Here is an 18423-nt window from a genome sequence, read left to right on the forward strand (position 1 = left end):
AGGAAATTGAAGTTGGCCATAGTTATTAGCAGACAGCAGCAATATTATGTTGGCTCATTTTATTGTGGATGGACTGCAAAAACTACATTCAATCTGTGTTTGAGATATTTGCAGATGCTTTGGGTGCAAGCTGAGTGTGTGCAGTTATTAGTATACGCCAATATGCCAGTCATGCATCAGCTAGGCGAACATTTGTGTGCAACTGTCAAAAAAGTTCATGTTGGAACTAACTGTACTGTTATGCTTTCTAAGATAAACACTTTTTATGAGCTATGTATCGGCGTATACATAATGTGACGGAAGCGAGATGGAGGAATGTTCCTTTCCATGTTAATTTCACTGCCATAAGATGTGTTGCGTTAATCATGATATTCAAGGCTTGCCCATTAGGCATGGCCTGGTTTTTGCTTGCAAATAATTAACTTGCCCAAGCTGGCTTAGCATTTGTATTATTTATTTTATTTTATTCAAAATACCCTAAAGGCCCTCGCGCAGGAGGGTATTACATAGGGGGTGTTCAATACAACAAAAAAATGTTATAAAGTGGTATTAGTCAAACGTGGAAAGAACAACGCATGAGCGAACACAAATATCACAAAATAATATTAGCTCCAAATAACACAAAGATAGACATGTAAGAAGCAACAACAAACAAAGAGAGAACAATGTGTCGGAAGTTATACAATAAAAATAGCGATAGTTTTATTTTCACTTCACAACTTCCGTCATTATTAGTTCATGAAATTTAACAGAATCAATGACGGTGGCTATGTGTGATGGCAGTGCGTTCCAGTCAACGATTGTACGTGGAATGAATGATTGTGAATAGTTAAAGGTATGACACGCAAAACGCTTCACTTTGAACGGATGGTCACGTCTGGGAAGGATGGCAACTGGTGAAGAATGACTTTGCTTGCTTGTGCAGGCCAAAAGCATTGTATCTGTCCAGGATGGGTGCTTGCTGTTTAACACATGCTAAACAATGGTCTGAAGACAGCTAGCAAAGTGCTTTAATTAGCAGAAACATCACCTTGTCAATAGACTGATGTCTGCACAGTCTCACTGGAGACCCTGCTTATCACCAAGGTGCCAGTAGTCTTTATTGATTTATCACTGCAATAGAGTTTGAGGCAACATTGAGTTAAGCACTGAGGCTATAAACACAGTGCAGGTTTTACTGTGTATTAATTTTATTTTTATTTTCACGGTGCAAGTGACACATGCACTGTGTAATAATTCCAAGGTTACTTGTGCTTTGATGAAAACAATGTTGACAAAGATCTTGAATTTGACACTCAACAGACTGGCCACTTCAAACATGTTGTCCATTCATATCTGCTCTGAAAAAGCCTATCGGGCAGCTCTTGTTGCGATAATGTTGGGGTGAAAAAAATGAAAAAATTGTGAGATCAGTCTGCTACATAAGCTATGTCGTGAAGTTTCATGCAGGTTGCGTGTCATGACAAAGGTCAATGTTAGGTGTTGTTGCTTACTTAGGTTAGCTGTTAGCACTTGCTTTATTGCACTACAAACCGTTTGCCCTCACATTTCATGCGTACAGGATATTGAGATAGAGTGCTTGCCAGCCTGTGGACCACCAGGGATATTGCATGGCCAGCCCTGTGGCACGGAATCTAACCACCCACTACCCCTTGTGTTGTTTGCTGGCCCAGTCATGATATGCTGAATGTGTAAAGCAGCCTGACATTATTGCATGTACTATCTAACAAGCTTCATTTGCATTTGTCCCATTGGTAGCATTTCTTGAAGATCTCTTTAGTGCATGGAACATGTAGAGTGTTAATCGTGTACAATATGAAATTTGGCAGGTATAGCTTAATTTCTTCGGTTGTCTTCATTATACAGTCGACATCTGTTAATTCGACCCTTGCAGGACCGCAAGATTTGGTCAAATTATGCTGAAAGGTCAAATGAACAAATGGTGGCAAAACGAATTCAAAGTCTCTCATTGCTTGAACTAGTCTTTGGAAAAATTATGGGGGGTTTACGGTGCCAAAGCTGCGAGATTGAACACTCTACCTCCAGCTCAGAAGCCCCTGGCATAGCCACTAGGCTACCGGGGCATGTTTGCCGTGGAGATTACTCAGTACTGTGTTACAATAACTATACATGTTGTCGGTCAGTGGCCCGCAAACCTCAACACTGTTGTTGGCTCTGACAAAATCCTCAAAATAGACATTGCTCAGGACACAGCACAAGTTGTTACGATCACTGCAGGACAGGTTACTGTGCCACCATCATTGCTTAGGGAAGCTGTAGTGTGCCATCTGTTGAACTTCTTGCATTTTTAAGCATTTAGTAACCGCTGCTCACATGAGGGGGTGCTGGTGGAAGTTAAATTAACCAATGTGGCATGCTCTTGCATTCAAACTACATGTGGCTTCTTGCTGGAACTTTCAAGTGTATTCAAATTAAGCGAGAAATCGAATTAACGAGAGTTGACTGTAGTGCCATTTTAGCTGAGAAGTTGTTTGGGTTTGATTTTGTAATAACAAGTGAAATCTTGGCGACATTGTATTGTTTCAAGTTGTCTAGGTTTCATTCCCTTGTAGTTACGGTGTGCCTACGGGACATCCACTAAGCAGCAACAATGCACCATCTTTCCTTGTTCTATTTGTATGCATTGTACCGTTTAACTCTTGTCACAGGCATTCTAGTATGCATAATGGAAATGTGGGAAATGGCCACTCACTTAGTTGAATGGTTTTCTTGTATGGGGTGTGACCCATTCTTCACACTTCTTAAACCCAGGAAGCACTGAGCAGTGATCCCCTGAGCTACAGACTCACTAGCTGCAGTCTGCGGATGCTGTCTCGTTAGATTATCATGCTGCGTACTTGGCGAGTGCTCAAGCAGTCTTGTGTGCCGAGTCTCTTTCCAGCTGGCCATCAAGGGTAAAAGTGACAATGGTGTAATGGTGCTCAACAGCAATTATGACAGTCTCCGCTCTAAAAAAACATATTTGCGTTCAAGACCACCCAGTGTTCCTTTCCTTTTCTTCTTAACTAACGTCGTCTGCTGCACCAGACCCTGACCTGCTGGTGGACCATTGTCTCTGACACCCGGCATCGTTGTTGTCTCTCACACCTCCCTTGGGCACTCTCTCTTCCCTCTGTGATCCCGAATCCTCCTTGCTGTGTTGTCGCATGGTCTGTTGGTTTTCGTGTCTTGCTGCAACGTTTACCCTTCCGACCCCCCCTCCCCTCCGCTGTGGAGGTTGTCGTGACGAAACAGTGCATCTCACGTCTGTATCTGCCGGATTGGCACCAATGCAGCAAACGCATGCTCGGACCGGGGAGTTAGAGCACATGCATCTCCAATTGGTGCCTAGTGATATGACTGCGTCTTCGTCCATGCAACTTGGGTAGGTCACATCCTCTTCTGTCTCCCGTGTAGACCTCTTAGCCTTTTGAGCTTTGGTGCGGGTATAGAGCTTCCCTGCCGCACTCTAGGGAACCCCAGCTTGTGGCAAAGGTTGAGGGTGGCACTTGTCTAGGTAGTCGAGGATATGCCGTGGCATGTACACTCTCGCATACCATTGCGGCCTTTGTCTCACTGATCAGTGCACACTTTGGCTGGTGTACTGGTACACTGGCACATTGCACAAGTTTCTTCTTTTTTTTTTTTTCTGGCAGCCACAATTGCTTTTGTCCTTTATAATGTTAAGACATTACAGCAAGGTTGGAACTTGAAAATAGTGTTTCCAATTTCATCCATTGCACTGGGGATTCGGCATAGTTCAATCACCATTGTTACACTGCCAGGCATGGTCTGTTCAGTCCTCTGTTTATTAGGTCAACACGGATATCTTGTTTTGCTCAATATTAAAATTTGGAAGGGCCTAAAATAGTGTTGGAAGACACTGCTTGAAGCTGAACAAGATTGAACATGTGAAGCACAAAGTTTGCTTCACCATGTAGCACACAAATCATGGCTATATGGAGCCCGCGACAGTCACCACTGTTATAGCATTCTGACGCCATGCTGAACGTTAGTTACCTTGAGGTTAGTTCCTCAAGGTTAGTCAAAATCCCTGACCACAGTGAGTGTGCTCGTGGCATCTGCTACAAGGATGCCACGAGCGAAAGGGTGTATGACAGTAGAGCATTCTGGAAGCTCACATTTCTAAGGTTTTCTCATTTTCTTGCCACAAGAAATCACACAGCCCGCTCTTTTTATTATGCTATTCTGCTTGCATGCCGCTGGTTGTTCTCTGCAGGCTATGTCGAGATTATGTTCACCGATGTCTAGCAGACTGGATGTCTGTGGCATGCTCTGTATTTCGCACACTGCACTTCGCCAGCACATGTGTAGCACTGCATTTTCTCCAGAAATGCATGCGTGACTCTTGTAGGCCTGTATTTATTTAAAGTGGTGTGTACACTGTTGCCCTGTAAGGTAGGTTGGCCTCATATGTACTCATGTGTAGAATGTGCTGGGCATTGTATTCGACATGTAGGTGAGTTAAATGTCTGTACGTGTTTGTACAAAGCAGCTGTTGCTACTGCCCTACTTTTGAAAAGGATTAGCCACATTCAAACTTTCATTTACTTGCAGCAGTGAAGAATTGACACAATGATTGTAGTCCATGGGGTCTTTAATTCAGTGCAGACATGAGCAGACTGTGTAGAGTATTGAAATTCAGGTCTCAGTGCTTCATGAATTTACAGAAAACTGAGTAAAGGACAAGGGTTCCATTTGGAAAAGTCACTTCTCTATATGAATTTAGATTTGCCAGTGTATTTTCTAGATAGTATGTACTGTAGTAATACATTTAAACCATACATTTTAAACCATCAGCTAGATTTGAATCCATTATGGCATGGTAATTAGTGACATTAAAGTATAAACCGCATGCAAGCAATCTTGTGCACAACAGTGACAAGCGACACGATGGAGATGATTGTCGCGTTCGCTCGTCACCAGAAGTCGTATCGCACACGAGCGACAACTTTGAGCGACGTCTCCCCGATGTTGCCTGTATGAGGGCAGCAAATACGCGCCAAAACTGGCGCGTATTTACTACTTGAAAATTGATACTACTTGACTAATGTACATCCTGTTCCGGCTTCGCGCTGTTGGCTAGTCGCTCATAGCACTTCCGGGCGACGAGTGACGAATTTTAGATTTCCAGAACCGAGCAATCGAGCGACAAGAATCCAGCGATCTGTTCGCACGGCGGCCCTTTTCGTTGCGCGACGTTGTCGCACACAACATCGCTGTCATGCGCTTTGGGGCTTAAGCCTTTGTGATGTCATTTCTGAGTATTTATAGGAGCTACAAGATACAAAACAGTGTACTTACCAAAGGGTATGTCAGCATTTAAGACAAAATGAGTTACATCTGCTAGCTTTTCCTTGGTCTCTTTACTTTACTTGTTGGACAAATAAGATCTTTTTCCGGTGATATCACACGGTGCCAAGCACACTACTTTCCATGTGGGCTTGAAAAATTAAAGCACCTGTAGTGTACACCAATATCTGGTTTAATATAACACCGTGAGCACAGCTTTGCTATTGTGGCTCTTAACAATCTGCTACTGAGTGCATCTGTTTAAACTCCCAGCTGCCATGCTTACATTTCACCGGGGCTATAGATCTTAATCACCTCAGATTTGGTATGCAAATTTAATGCATAGCCCTCTCCAAAACAAGACGGCTCATAGAGCAGGCCGAACTAAGGGCTTATAACTTTTACTCGTGAATGCAAATTGGTAAAACTTGCATCACTTACCAGTATAATGATGGGCCAAATTCTAGTATGTGTTTTTCTTGAACCATACATAGTTATTTAGGTATTACATTTTCTTGCTGTTTGGAGGTGGCTTATTTACTTACCTGCAAATATGAAGATATTCCAATGTACCAGAATGGTCTTGCACTTGCAGTCTGTGCAATAAGACAAAAGTAAAAGTTCTAGGCCAATCCAGACCAGAAGATATGTGACTGTTGGGAGCTAAATTCCATACTCATTCTTCAGGAACAAAAAGTGATTGGAGCAAACTCTCTTATAATAATATTTATAAACATCTTTGTCCTAAAATACCCTGCAATAGTTTATTATCAATAATTAGTTATATCAGTCGTACAGTTCTAGAGGTCTGTTCCTCAGAAATTGACAAGTCATGACATTTGGAGTTGTAAGAAAGAAGTATCATGATGTATGAAAACAATTTTTTACATTCATCTCATCAAATCACAAGAGTGCAAGTCTGATCAAAATCTATTTGTAACGAAAATATTCTCTTAAATTTAGGTCTTAAAGCTTTTATGTTGTAGGGCTTGCCTTAATGAGTGTGCTTTGGTTGAGACAGTTGTGTTCTGCATGTGCTGATGTGTATGTGTGTTTGGTTGTCGTGACGCTTGAATCGACTAGGTTTGTGGCCGGTGTGGTGCTGCGGGAGCGGCTGCCGTCCTTCGAGCGCATGCTGTGGCGTGTGTGCCGTGGGAACGTGTTCCTCCGCCAGGCGGCCATCGAAACTCCTCTGGAAGACCCTGTCACCGTGAGTTGAGTTTATTGTAATTTTTTTTAACTCTAAATTTGCCTTTTGTCCACATACAGCGTTTGTGTTCCTTTATGTCCTGTCTATTTGCACTGAGGTTGCCAACCGTCCCAAATTTAGCGAGTCAGTCCTAGCGTTTGAGTAAACGTCCGAAGTCCTGACTTGACCCAGTTTTTTTTTTTTTCTTCCTTTTTTTGCATACTGAATAACAATTGCTAAATGAATTTTTCTTCTTGTTGCAGATTCTTTGTCTTCTGCTGCATCGCTATAAATATAAAGGCAGTTTCGTTTCCGTCGTAGTTCTAGTTGTGTTGTAGGCCCTAACCATTCTCAGTACCTCTATATCTATTGGTTGATGTGTAAGCCAGCCACCTACTGCACCTTTCTTGTTTTAAATTTCACCATGGTAGTATTCAAAAAATTTTAAATATTGTTGCACATACAGGCTGGCGCTCCTGGCACTGACAGAATCAGTCAATAGCTTTTTTTGTAGTCTGTTTTATTGATTGCAGTTCAATTACTGACCATTCTTCAATTGGTAGCTCAAGTCTCAGATGACTGTAGTAGGTGCATTTCTTGTTCTTCAGTTTTTATGGTGGTTGTTTGTACATTACCTTAAAATTTGGTTATGTGGCTGGCTTTGACGGATTAACTGCACATTGAAGGTTTGGGGAAGAATGAAAAAATAGGATTAATGCCAATGTACTCACACTCGTACTCACAAATTTTTTGAAGCATACGTTTATGTTTATCTCAGGGTGACCAAGTGTACAAGACGGTCTTCATCATCTTCTTCCAAGGAGAGCAGCTGAAGACGCGAGTCAAGAAGATATGTGAAGGGTATGCTGACCAGGTGTTACCTTCTGATATCTGTGATAAGGCCATATGTCGTTAGGTGTGCAATTACACTGATTAAAGTTGAAAGCAGCTAGAAATTTCAGTACTGAAAAGTACCTGCAGTATTTTTTACTGTCGTACTGCGCATATATTAAGGAAGGGCCTAATCAGACTTTAGCTGATCTCTTGTGTGCAGCAGTGTTGTTTTGTCTGACATATTTGAGATAATTAAGGCACCTCTGGCATGAAGTGCCAGTGCTGTTTGGTGTTTGTTTAATGGTGCGATAGTACTGGACTGTTCCTAGGCCGCACCCGCCGTGGTTGCTCAGTGGCTATGGTGTTGGGCTGCTGAGCACGAGGTCACAGGATCGAATCCTAGCCACGGCGGCCGCATTTCAATGGGAGCGAAATGCGAAAACACCCGTGTACTTTGATTTAGGTGCACATTAAAGAACCCCAGGTGGTCGAAATTGCCGGAGTCCCCCACTACGGCGTGCCTCATAATCAGATCGTGGTTTTGGCACTTAAAACCCCATAATTTTTTTTTTTTTTCTTCCTAGGCCGAGTGTTGCGAGCACATCATAGTTAATTGGCTGTGCATTTTTTCCGATTACACGTAGAACTCAAGTAAATATGGCCCCATTTTAACCCCACTGTAACATATAAATCGGCATCTATCGTCATTATTTTTGGTTGATTTCTTTTGCCTTGTTCATCAGCTCTTTCCTACTTTTGCTCAGTGGCCACCGTCAGAACCACGTAACCACATTCTAATGGTGGCAGAATGCAAAAGCTACAAGGCATTTAGTTTTATGTGCACATTAAGGAACCTTCCTTGGCATACTGAACTAAATAAATCAGATCAGTCAAGTGATCACTGAATTAGTTGCAGCTGCTCACTTCGTATTTCCTGTTATGGCATGTCTAATTGGCAATAATGTTGCAGGTTTCGTGCAACCCTTTACCCATGCCCCGAGACTCCAGCGGATAGACGGGAGATGTCCATTGGTGTGATGACCCGTATTGAAGACCTCAACACGGTATGTGAACAGTTACAAGAATGTTTAGCTAAATGTTAGTGTAAAATAAAAGCGGTGAGGACTTAGTCATCACCAAGGGGTAGTCCTTGCTAAAGCTTTATGAACCTGTCCAAGAATTGTCACTGCTTTAGCTTTGACATCGTGCTATAAAAATCAGATGGCTTCCTAAGATAATGGTGGAAATTACCACAAATACATTGGGTGGCCTGACATGGCACATATGTCATGGTATGTGAAAGTGGCACATTCTCATCAACCAGAAAGTAACTACTTGGCAGTTCTGCTGGAAACCAAGAAGTTGCTGGTTTGATCTGCTTTGTTTGGATAGTTGAGCTCTTCACCGGAACTGCACGGTTGTCATTATGATGGCTTGGTGTATTCGCTGTGAAGTAACCTATTGGCTGCCAAAGCCAGGCGAACTGCTGGCACTAAGAACGGGGCCATATTGCCCAAGCCGGCAGTTCGATGAGTAGGAGGTATTGTTGGTTTAAACAGCAGCAACCGAAATATGCTGGTGAAGTTTAGAAATGCTGATGTTGTGGACACTAGGTGTCCAATTCAGTTTTTTTTTTTTTAATTCATATTTTTTGAATGTCTGCATCCACATTCTGACATCTGTGCCTTGAAGCAGCGTTGTGGGTGCATTTCCCTCATCAGGTTTCACCAAACCACGGGAGTACAATGAAATAAAGTCGCAGCAGGTGACAGTGAAAAATTCAGTGCTGTGCTTCCTCATGCCTGAGTGTTCAAAACTTTCCACACAAAAATGAATCTCTGTGGCAGTTATGGTTCTGAACTGAAAAGCGCTGCTTCATATTCTAAATAAAACTTATTTGTTCAGATTTTTTTCAGTGTCTCTTACTGTGGAGCATTACATAACATACGTAACTGTGGAAGTTTGCATAGCATGTGTACGGAGTGGCAATAATCGGAACGAAGGACCATGCGGAGTGCATATTGGGCAGTCAAATCATTGGTGCACATTTAAAAGGAATGTGTATTTGTCTCCATTTAATTTTACTATAATTTTTACATTGTAATATAGTAGCCGTTTTTAATTCATCGATTGCATCTGCAGTCATGACCTGTGGGTCAAACTTTCTGAATGGGTTGTACCCACTTTCATGTTTTGCAGGTGCTGGGCCAGACACAGGACCACCGTCACAGAGTGCTGATGGCTGCGGCCAAGAACATCAAGAACTGGTTCGTGAAGGTCCGCAAGATCAAGGCCATCTACCATGCCTTGAACCTGTTCAACCTGGATGTGACCCAGAAGTGCCTCATTGCCGAGTGCTGGTGCGCCGTCTCTGACCTTGAGAAGATCCAGATGGCCCTGCACCGAGGCACGGTCAGTGCGCTGGGTCACTAAAAGGATAGGTAGTGAGGCCTACTTGCTGCTGGAAAATGACTCTAATTACCAAGGGCACTTGAAAGCCATGATCAGCTGGGTGGAAAGGAAGATCATTGCACTCTCAAAGCCTCGAAGCTGCCATTTGGAAACAGTTTCTCTCATATGGAGCTGTTGTTCCTGTAACCTTTTTAAAACCTGCATATTTAAAACCACATTGGCTTCTCGCATTCAGCATTTTCCCCATTCATTGTAAGTCTGATCCCTGAAGCACCTATAGAATGTAATCCTAGCAGAATATCAAAGCTAAAATTCAGGAAGCACAGCCAGTTTGCTGTACGAGCATCTTTTTATTAAGTAAGTAACACCTTGGCCTGTGATGGCCAGAAGTTGAAAATTTGTTAGGCCATTCATGGTTTTTTTACACATAAACTTACTGTATCCTCCAGGACCGTGGTGGTAACACAGTGCCATCAATCTTGAACCGCATGGAGACCAAGGAGACCCCGCCCACCTACAACCGCACCAACCGTTTCACTGTAGGGTTCCAGAGCATTGTCGATGCGTATGCTGTGCCAAGCTACAGAGAGGTCAACCCAGGTGAGCATGCTTTCCTTTGTGATGCGCTGCTGAGTCTTTCTACTTGTCAGTTGGACACATTGGGCTGTAGTGATCAGCTCTTTGGCGTAGCTTCACATCAAAGTGAACTTGGCAAGGAAACTATTTTAAGGGCAGCAGGCTAGAAAATGGCCCGTTATTTACATTCATGATGGATAGCAGAATAACAATGTAGAACTTTTCACACGTGTGTATGCTGTTTATTGATAGCTTTGTTAGACCGAGTTGAATCATGCCCTCCATCTTTGTTCCCCTCCCTCTTTATTCCCCTAAGTTTTTTACTTTTAGTAGTAGGTGTGTACTTTCTTTTTGTTCTTTGTGCTTGCATTGCCCACATCTTGGTTACTTGAAGGCGTTGAATTGATAACAAAGTTCCACTCTTCCTGTCTCCTTTTTTGGTCGTTTGTTCCTGTTTGCTCTGTCTGTCATGACTACTTTTATGGCCATTGGCTGTGTGCTTTTCTTTTTCTCTTTGTTTGCATCAAGTAGGTAATCTTTTTTTTTTAATCATGACCCTGATTTAACCAAAGCAAGTTCCACAGAAACACACTTAATTCTTGAAAGTGAATGTGCTAGCATGCGGTATAGCTTTGGGCTACTTTCACCCTTTAATGACAGCACATATAAATGCCAGGAAGAAGTGTTATTTTCTCTCTAAATGTGCAAAATACTTTGGGAATAAGCATAATCAATGAAAAGAGAAAAATATTTAACGGAAACTTTTTCTGCAATAGGGGAGAAACACCAGGCAGCAAACTGAAAGTGGGCTTCACCCCAAGCCACCTATGGCTTCATTTGAATTTTTAGACAGCTCTCGTGATATGTGAACCATAGCGGAGGTACATTTCATTTGCTTTACATCCCCTGTGTGCACCTTTGCAGCCAGACATCTTGCATCGGTCTGTCTCCACTGACCATGCTTTTCAAAGAAAGTGAGTCGCGTGCCAAACTACTTCCTTGTGTTTTGTTACCTCTCAACCTACAAAAGACACTTGATACCTGTCATTCAGAGTTGGCCGAATACATTTAGCCAGAAACTTCGTACCCAATACCGAAATTCAGCCTGAAAAACTCAGCCTGTTGCCTGTAGGCAATACTCATCAATAAAAGGTTAAGGCAGATAGCAGCTTCCCTCTTACGACCTTCATTTGTATTTTGTTAAATAACTGTATGCACAGGCACATCTTCGTTGAAAGGAGCTCACCCTCATTGTACCTACATTATGGAAAAGCAGGAGGCTTGCTGTGCAAGTCTTTTTTTTAGCCAAAGATGGTGATGTTTGTCCCTCTGCTTTGCTGCAGCCCCATTCACCATCATCACATTTCCATTCCTGTTCGCTGTGATGTTTGGAGATGCTGGCCATGGTACCCTGATGTTCCTGTTTGCTCTCTGGATGGTGCTCAAGGAGAAGGCCCTGCAAGCTGAAAAATCTGACAATGAGGTTGGCGTGCCACTTTAGTTACTTTTAAATGAACTTCATGGTGGTGTGCTGATTACTCCTCACCGCTAAACATACCTTACTTGTGCCGCATGACCTAAGCATCGACGACTAGTGCGGGTGCATATAAGCCAAAAACCTGGAAAGCAGCATGTGAGGAGCAGTGATTTGATGCACTAATGATGGCATGTGGCGCTTTATATTCTCTCGTCGATCCCACTCATTTATCTTCCAGTAAGCTTGGTATTCTCTCTACATTTTCAGATAAACCAGGGACGGTATTTTGCGGCGATTCCGTTTCTCGATGCTAATGCCTTTTCGGCACTTTTCACATTCGCGAGGCCACATTCGATGCTCTGCCCGGGGTGGAGCGCGACTTAACCACTCGCGAAAAGTGGTGAAAAACATTAGCATCGAGAAAAGGCATCACTACAAAATCGTGGCCTTAGGGGTAATTGCTGCTGCAAGCTTTGCTTGATTAGTAGCTGTCCTGAGAACAGCATTGTTGCCAGTCACAGTATAGTAGAAGCAGCATATTGAGCCACAGTACTAGTGTATCGGTATAGGGTATAGCAAACCATGAGACAGCAAAATTGTCTCTGATTATTGCTTGCAGTAAAAGCTTATTAGAGTTCATAATGTGCAAACGAGAAGCTGACCAGATTCGTTACCCCAGTTTGTCTCTTGAATGAAATTTGCTGGGAACTGCAGTTCTCGTGAACAGGTTCTAATTATAAGCACTTGCAATGTGTCAGGTGAGCTTGTGATGGCGCTACGCAATGCCCCTTCCAAATAAGAATGCTTTTCGTAACCGAGTGCCCCAGGATTCCGAAGATTTGGTTGGTAGTGAGTAGGGAAAGTAACTTAATTATGCACTGCAGTGTAGTCTGAGTTTGGTGCTAGTACACAGGCCACATTCAAATTGCTGTTGATTTTCACGCCACCTGTCACTTATATCGCATATTGGAATAAAGTAAGTGTACTTGGGCACGCCTGTTGTCCTAAGCAGGACCTGCATGCATGCACGTTGTTCCCTCTGAGTTAATGTCCACTCCACTGTTGAACTTTGGTTTGCCATCGCTCTCTTGTATTTTTGGCCTGTTCTTAGCTGAAACTGTGCCTTTTGCACTAACTGCATGCCCAAGTGAACAGAAAGTATTAGTCGGTCACATAGAAGGCCAATTGCCGACTGCCAACAAGGCTGAAGGGCTGTACAGCAGTGCATCTTGTCCGCTACAATAGTATGTTTTTTTTTTTTTTTTTTTTTGTAACGAGGGTAATTGTTGCAACCTGCATTTCTTTTCATTGGTCTATGATGAATATGCTCATAATCTGTCACTGACTGTTGAATTACTGATAATTTCTGAGCTTTAATCTTTTCTATAACAAGTTTCTATTCTTTTTTTAACTGATGTCCTTGCTTCATTTTGCAACCTTGATTTTTGTTTGCTGGCTCTCTTCTTTATGTGAACAGATCTGGAACACCTTCTTTGGTGGCCGCTACATCATCCTGTTGATGGGGATCTTCAGCATCTACACAGGCCTCATATACAATGACACCTTCTCCAAGTCCTTCAACATCTTTGGCTCGTCCTGGTTTGTTGCAAAGAAGTGCGTGCCAATATTTTCTATTTTCAAATTTTTTAGTTTTTTTTTTTTTTTTCTGGCAAGATATATCCTTCTGCGTAAGTTTGCAGTTGCGTAGTGCATGGCCAAGGAATTGGTGCACTAGTGCCGTTTTACTCAGTTCTGTGGCTTTTGTAAAAACTGCAAATGAGTAATCCTTGATAAAAAAAGTTGTCTGCGGCCCTCCACATTGATGCCGGAAAGCTGACACCAATGTGTATTGTCATTTCTCTAAAAAGGACTGTAATTTTTAAATGGCCGTTGATGTTATCATTGGTCGACTTTGTATGGAAGAAACTACCCCAAAGTTCATTTTAGAAAGCAGGGCTTCTACCAAAAGCTTTGTTGAAAAAAATGTAATTGCAAAGATCACAAAAAAAAAGTTGTCGCAGTTTCACCTGAAAGGCGAAGCATCAATTGCGATAGCAAACTTGTAGAGAGCTATACGGAGTAATGATATTAGCTTTATCAGCTGTATAAACTTGGACATGCAGCAGCATCGGCAACACGCAGAACTGTTGTCGACGCCATCGGCGTTTTGCCCGCGTTCGCTCAAAATGCGTGCGGCGTTGGTGACTGTTGCCGGAGCCTCTGATATAAATAGGCACTTGGTGCCGCAGCTAAACGTCGCCTCCCTTCCCTTCCCCTCCCTCACGGCCTCTCGCGCGTCGGAAGAAGGCGCGTTTGCTCTACATATATGGTGATTGTAAAGGAGAAAAGAGACGCCTACTTCTGCAGCCCTTAAGCGAGCACGGCGCAGAACGCGCGTTTGTTCTCCGCCGTGCGTTCACTCCCCGAGAAAGACGCGCCCCTCGCGCCTTTTCACTCGCACATACAGCGTTCGGCGCGCGGCGACGATTTCATTTCCAAATGACGTCATACGGAACCTCACGTCGACGGCGACGCTGACGCCGACGGCAGAAATCTGCTTTTGAGTGTCCATATAATTGCTATCGCAATAAAAATTTTCATTGAGAACGAGACGCTTCAGAGTTGTCACTTTCAGAAGTGTTGGCCTGCACAGATGTCGATCACACCGAATCGCTCCTTTGTTGCCAGCCCTGGCAGTCGAGATTTTTTGATTTTCAGTGTGAATGTACATTTATGCAGGTGAATTGTTCACTCAGTTTGTTATAGCCACTTCAGTTGAAAAGCTCAATATGATTGCGCAGAACTTGTAGTAAATGCAATTGTTGCACAGGTCACTGCTCAATAAAAAACACTCTAGGCACGAAATATGAGTGCATAAATGTTGCATGCATCAGTCATGTCAAAAATGACAACTCTCATTGATTACTTGAAACATTGAAGTTAAAAGTGCAGAGATTGTGCTTGTGGTGTACTTAAGACTAGCTGACCAATAAATGGATTAGGCATTAGGGGACCTTGTTACACCCCCCCCCCCCTTTTTTTTTTCTTCTTTTTTTTGTGCGACTAAGGCAAAGCATGACAGCCATCTTTTTAAACTGTCATTAAGCCTGGTCACTGTTAATCATTCACAAAAACCTACCAGACACTTCTTGGTTTCTTTGTAAGAATGAGCTTGGAGATGTCTGTATCGTGGTTACATGTACCAGAAATGGCTTCTATGAGTGTGAAGCGATTGTACCCCATTGTATATGCCAACAATTGCTATGTCAACAGATTACTCAGCAACATGTTTTTGCCACTCCTACTTAGTCTTTTTCTTTTTTGAAGTCTGGTTGGAATTGCATGTGCAATGTGTGAAGACATCCTTTTTGTATTTGTATAACAAACACGCACATAAAAAATTATTGGACATAATGAAGTAAGTCTAAAATATTTCTCCCCATATCAGCTTCTAAGAAATACAGCAGAAGCACGTTCATATGTATTGTGGAAAAAATGCAAAAAAAAAAAACATACTAACCTGGAAAACATACGATCCTAGTCACTAAAAATTTTGGCATACTGACTAAAAATTTTGGCAGGTTCAACTGTAGCCATCTACGTAATGTGAAGTGTTGCACAAATTGTTACAGCACGACACGCCGGTTCGTACCGAGCCGGTGAGGTATGAGCGGCCCGAGACGCGCGTTGTCATTTGTCTGGCTTCGGCAAGCTTCTGTTTGCACTCCTCGAATTCTACCTGGATTAGCAGCTTTTTTGAGCCGGGCATTAGGGCAGGAATTTCCGACGCGCCCACCCGGTGCAAATTGTGGCTGCATGAGACACTGACACGCAACCAGCAGGTGCGATCTGAGCAGCCCAGAGACGCACATTGTCGTTTTCTTATTAAGTAGTACTTTAAGACGGTAACTGAAACGAAAACGAGCTGGCTGGTGCCGCCAGAGCGATACATGATGCTCATTTCTTGCCTTCTGCAGCAGGGAACAGTGGTGTGTGGGTTATTGCCTATTACATAGAAGCATGCAGTACTCTTCCAATGGCACTACGTTACGTGTGCTGCGACACATACTTAGGTGAAGATGCTGGTTGCAATAGGGTTGGTGGCAATAGCTGCGAATGCGGTGTGTAACGGCCTGCGAGGAGATTTGCTGGTACGGAATAGAAAACGTGAGTGCACAAGTGTTTCCACGTGACACAGGCAGACAAGTACTGCGGAGAAGCTGCTGCAGCGGGTGGCTACTGTTCTCGAACACACATTCTTGTTTACATGGGATCTAGTGGCCATAAACATATTAAACGATCAGTGTGGCAATGTACTGAATGTCGGTGCCGAAAGATTGTGTTTTCCGGGAACGTGTCAACCAGTGTAAAAGAAGTGTAAATGTGTTGGGTAATTTTTGTGTTCTCGATCGTGAACGTTAGCTCCAGGAAATCGTACGAAATGGGATTGATTGAATGCGAGGAAGGGTATTTTTGTCTGTTGCGACTTCATTATAGCGAGGTCCGACTTTTTATCTAGAAACTACAGTGCAAAGCCAGGCATTGCACCATCTTCTAGCAGCAGTAGTATAGGAGAAGTTTTCGTGTGTTAAATATTTTAAATTAAAGTAACAATCTGGGTGTAGGGCTTCCCATCTGCTGCACAAGCACTCGCAACTAAGTGAATGCCTTTTTCTTTTTGCATCATGTCTCCAGGGCGGATTACCATGAGCAGGAACAACTGGACCCAGTGGACAACTTTATGGGATCGCCATACCCGTTTGGCGTGGATCCTGTAAGCTTTTGTTGTTGCAGTTTCACATCCTGCTTTTGTAACACGTAATCTCTGTCTGGCCACAGGCATGGCAGCTAGCTACCAACAAGATTCCTTTCACCAACTCGTACAAAATGAAGATGTCCATCGTGCTGGGTGTGTCGCAGATGCTTTTTGGTGTTTTCCTCAGCCTCTGGAACCACAGGTGAGAGCAATGACGCCTTCTTTTAAGCTCATAACTTGTTGTGATTCTGTTGTTTCTTAGAGGCCTGTGTAACTTTGACTTCCGTCTGTTGCATTTAGTGTTCCTACACAATGCTCTGCTTACACAATTCAGGCTGAGTGTAACACAATGAAATTGAGGGAATTGGGCTCCACAACCAAAACTCAAGGAAGTTAAAAAATTCATGATAAAGGTTGACACATTGGTGTCCTCTTATTGGATTTCGCGTGCCATCATTGCTACTTTCTGTGTGTGTGTGTGTGTGCACTTCACTTTTTGGTATTCTTTGTTTTGTATACAGACTTTAAATAACTTCATGTACTTTGGTCATATTTGTCTGTGACGTTCTATTACCGGCTGTGGGGGCATAGTGGCTTTGGCGTTGTGCTGCTAAGCCTGAGGTTGCGGGATCGAATCCCGGCTGCGGCAGCCTCATTTCGATGGGGGTGAAATGCAAGAAAAATTGTGTACCGTGCATTGGGTGCACGTTAAAGAACCCCGGGCGGTCACAATTAATCCGGAGTCCCCCACTAGAGCATGCCCCATAATCGTATGGTAGTTTTGGCACACAGAACATTGAAAAAAAATAAAATTAAATTCTATGGTATTGCGTACCAAAACCCTAGAATCTAATTTTATATTTTGTGATGTTGTATTGTACAGGCAGTAGGGTAAGAGTTGGGAGTTTAGTTCCCAGTTAGGGTGACGGGAAGAAAGTTGAAATGAGCAAAAGGCCAGTTTTGTGCCTGTTGAAAAACTCGCACTAGTCTCTATCGATCCAGAGCCTGCATTAAGTACAGTGGAACCTCGTTGATACGATCATTACGGGAACCAGAAAATAAAGCGTATCGTCCAAAATTCCAACATATTATCCTACCAAATCATGTCGGGAAAAGAAGAAAAAAAATGTATCATCCCGAAAAACGTATTACGCAGAATTGTATCAATGAGGTTCCACTGTAGTCGCAAATAAACCAGCCACAACTGATGGACATACGTATAGAACCATTTATGTAGCATTGTAAGTGTCTTCAGCGTAAAAGAAGTTCTCTTGAGAGCAATACAAAACTTTCCGTTTTACTCATCCAGGTTCTTCCGCAACATGTCCAACGTGTGGTGCGAGTTTGTGCCTCAGCTGCTGTTCCTCTGCTCCATCTTCGGCTACCTGGTGATCATCATCTTTGCCAAGTGGACCATCAACTTTGGAAAGGACACGTACTGTGCGCCTAGCCTCTTAATCACGCTCATCAACATGTTCCTCTTCTCCTACCCGACTGAACCTTGCTACCAGGCACAGTTCTACAACGGACAGGTGAGGACGACGGGCTTCGCAAGCTTTTTCACCCAATTACTGCATTCTCCCATGCAAAGGCTGTACTTTTTTTTCTTAGATATAGGTGTGAATCTCAGCTCGTGCACAAGTGAAAAATGTGTATCTGCGTTGGAATGCAAAACTGGGCAGGTTTGTGAATTGCGCATGTTGAAATGGTAGGGGTACGAAAGTGATGACATAAGGCAAGAAAATCGGGACATGAGAATGTCTTGTTTTTGCTGCCCTATGTGCTCATTTGTGTAGTGCTGTCATTCCACCATGAACGTGCATTTTCTTTGACATGCTTGCTTATGGAAGGGCCAAGTTGTGCTTG

General features: G+C 43.1%; 1 protein-coding gene across 4 annotated transcripts in view; it reads left to right on the forward strand.

The window, feature by feature from the left end:
- LOC119455882 (V-type proton ATPase 116 kDa subunit a 1) overlaps positions 1-18423 on the forward strand; it is a 48414-nt gene that overhangs the window by 18499 nt on the left and 11492 nt on the right. For 3 of the 4 annotated variants that reach the window (XM_049669398.1, XM_037717397.2, XM_037717399.2), the window contains 10 exons: positions 6397-6523; positions 7281-7363; positions 8307-8400; positions 9536-9748; positions 10198-10348; positions 11668-11807; positions 13279-13415; positions 16497-16575; positions 16641-16759; positions 17867-18089. In XM_049669398.1, coding sequence (XP_049525355.1) covers positions 6397-6523; positions 7281-7363; positions 8307-8400; positions 9536-9748; positions 10198-10348; positions 11668-11807; positions 13279-13415; positions 16497-16575; positions 16641-16759; positions 17867-18089 — 1366 coding nt within the window. Of the gene's footprint in view, positions 1-3296; positions 3386-6396; positions 6524-7280; positions 7364-8306; positions 8401-9535; positions 9749-10197; positions 10349-11667; positions 11808-13278; positions 13416-16496; positions 16576-16640; positions 16760-17866; positions 18090-18423 lie in introns of all 4 variants that reach the window. The other variant, XM_037717398.2, reaches the window with a different exon arrangement.

This window comes from Dermacentor silvarum, chromosome 6 (assembly GCF_013339745.2).
Source record: "Dermacentor silvarum isolate Dsil-2018 chromosome 6, BIME_Dsil_1.4, whole genome shotgun sequence".
Lineage (NCBI taxonomy): Eukaryota > Metazoa > Arthropoda > Arachnida > Ixodida > Ixodidae > Dermacentor > Dermacentor silvarum.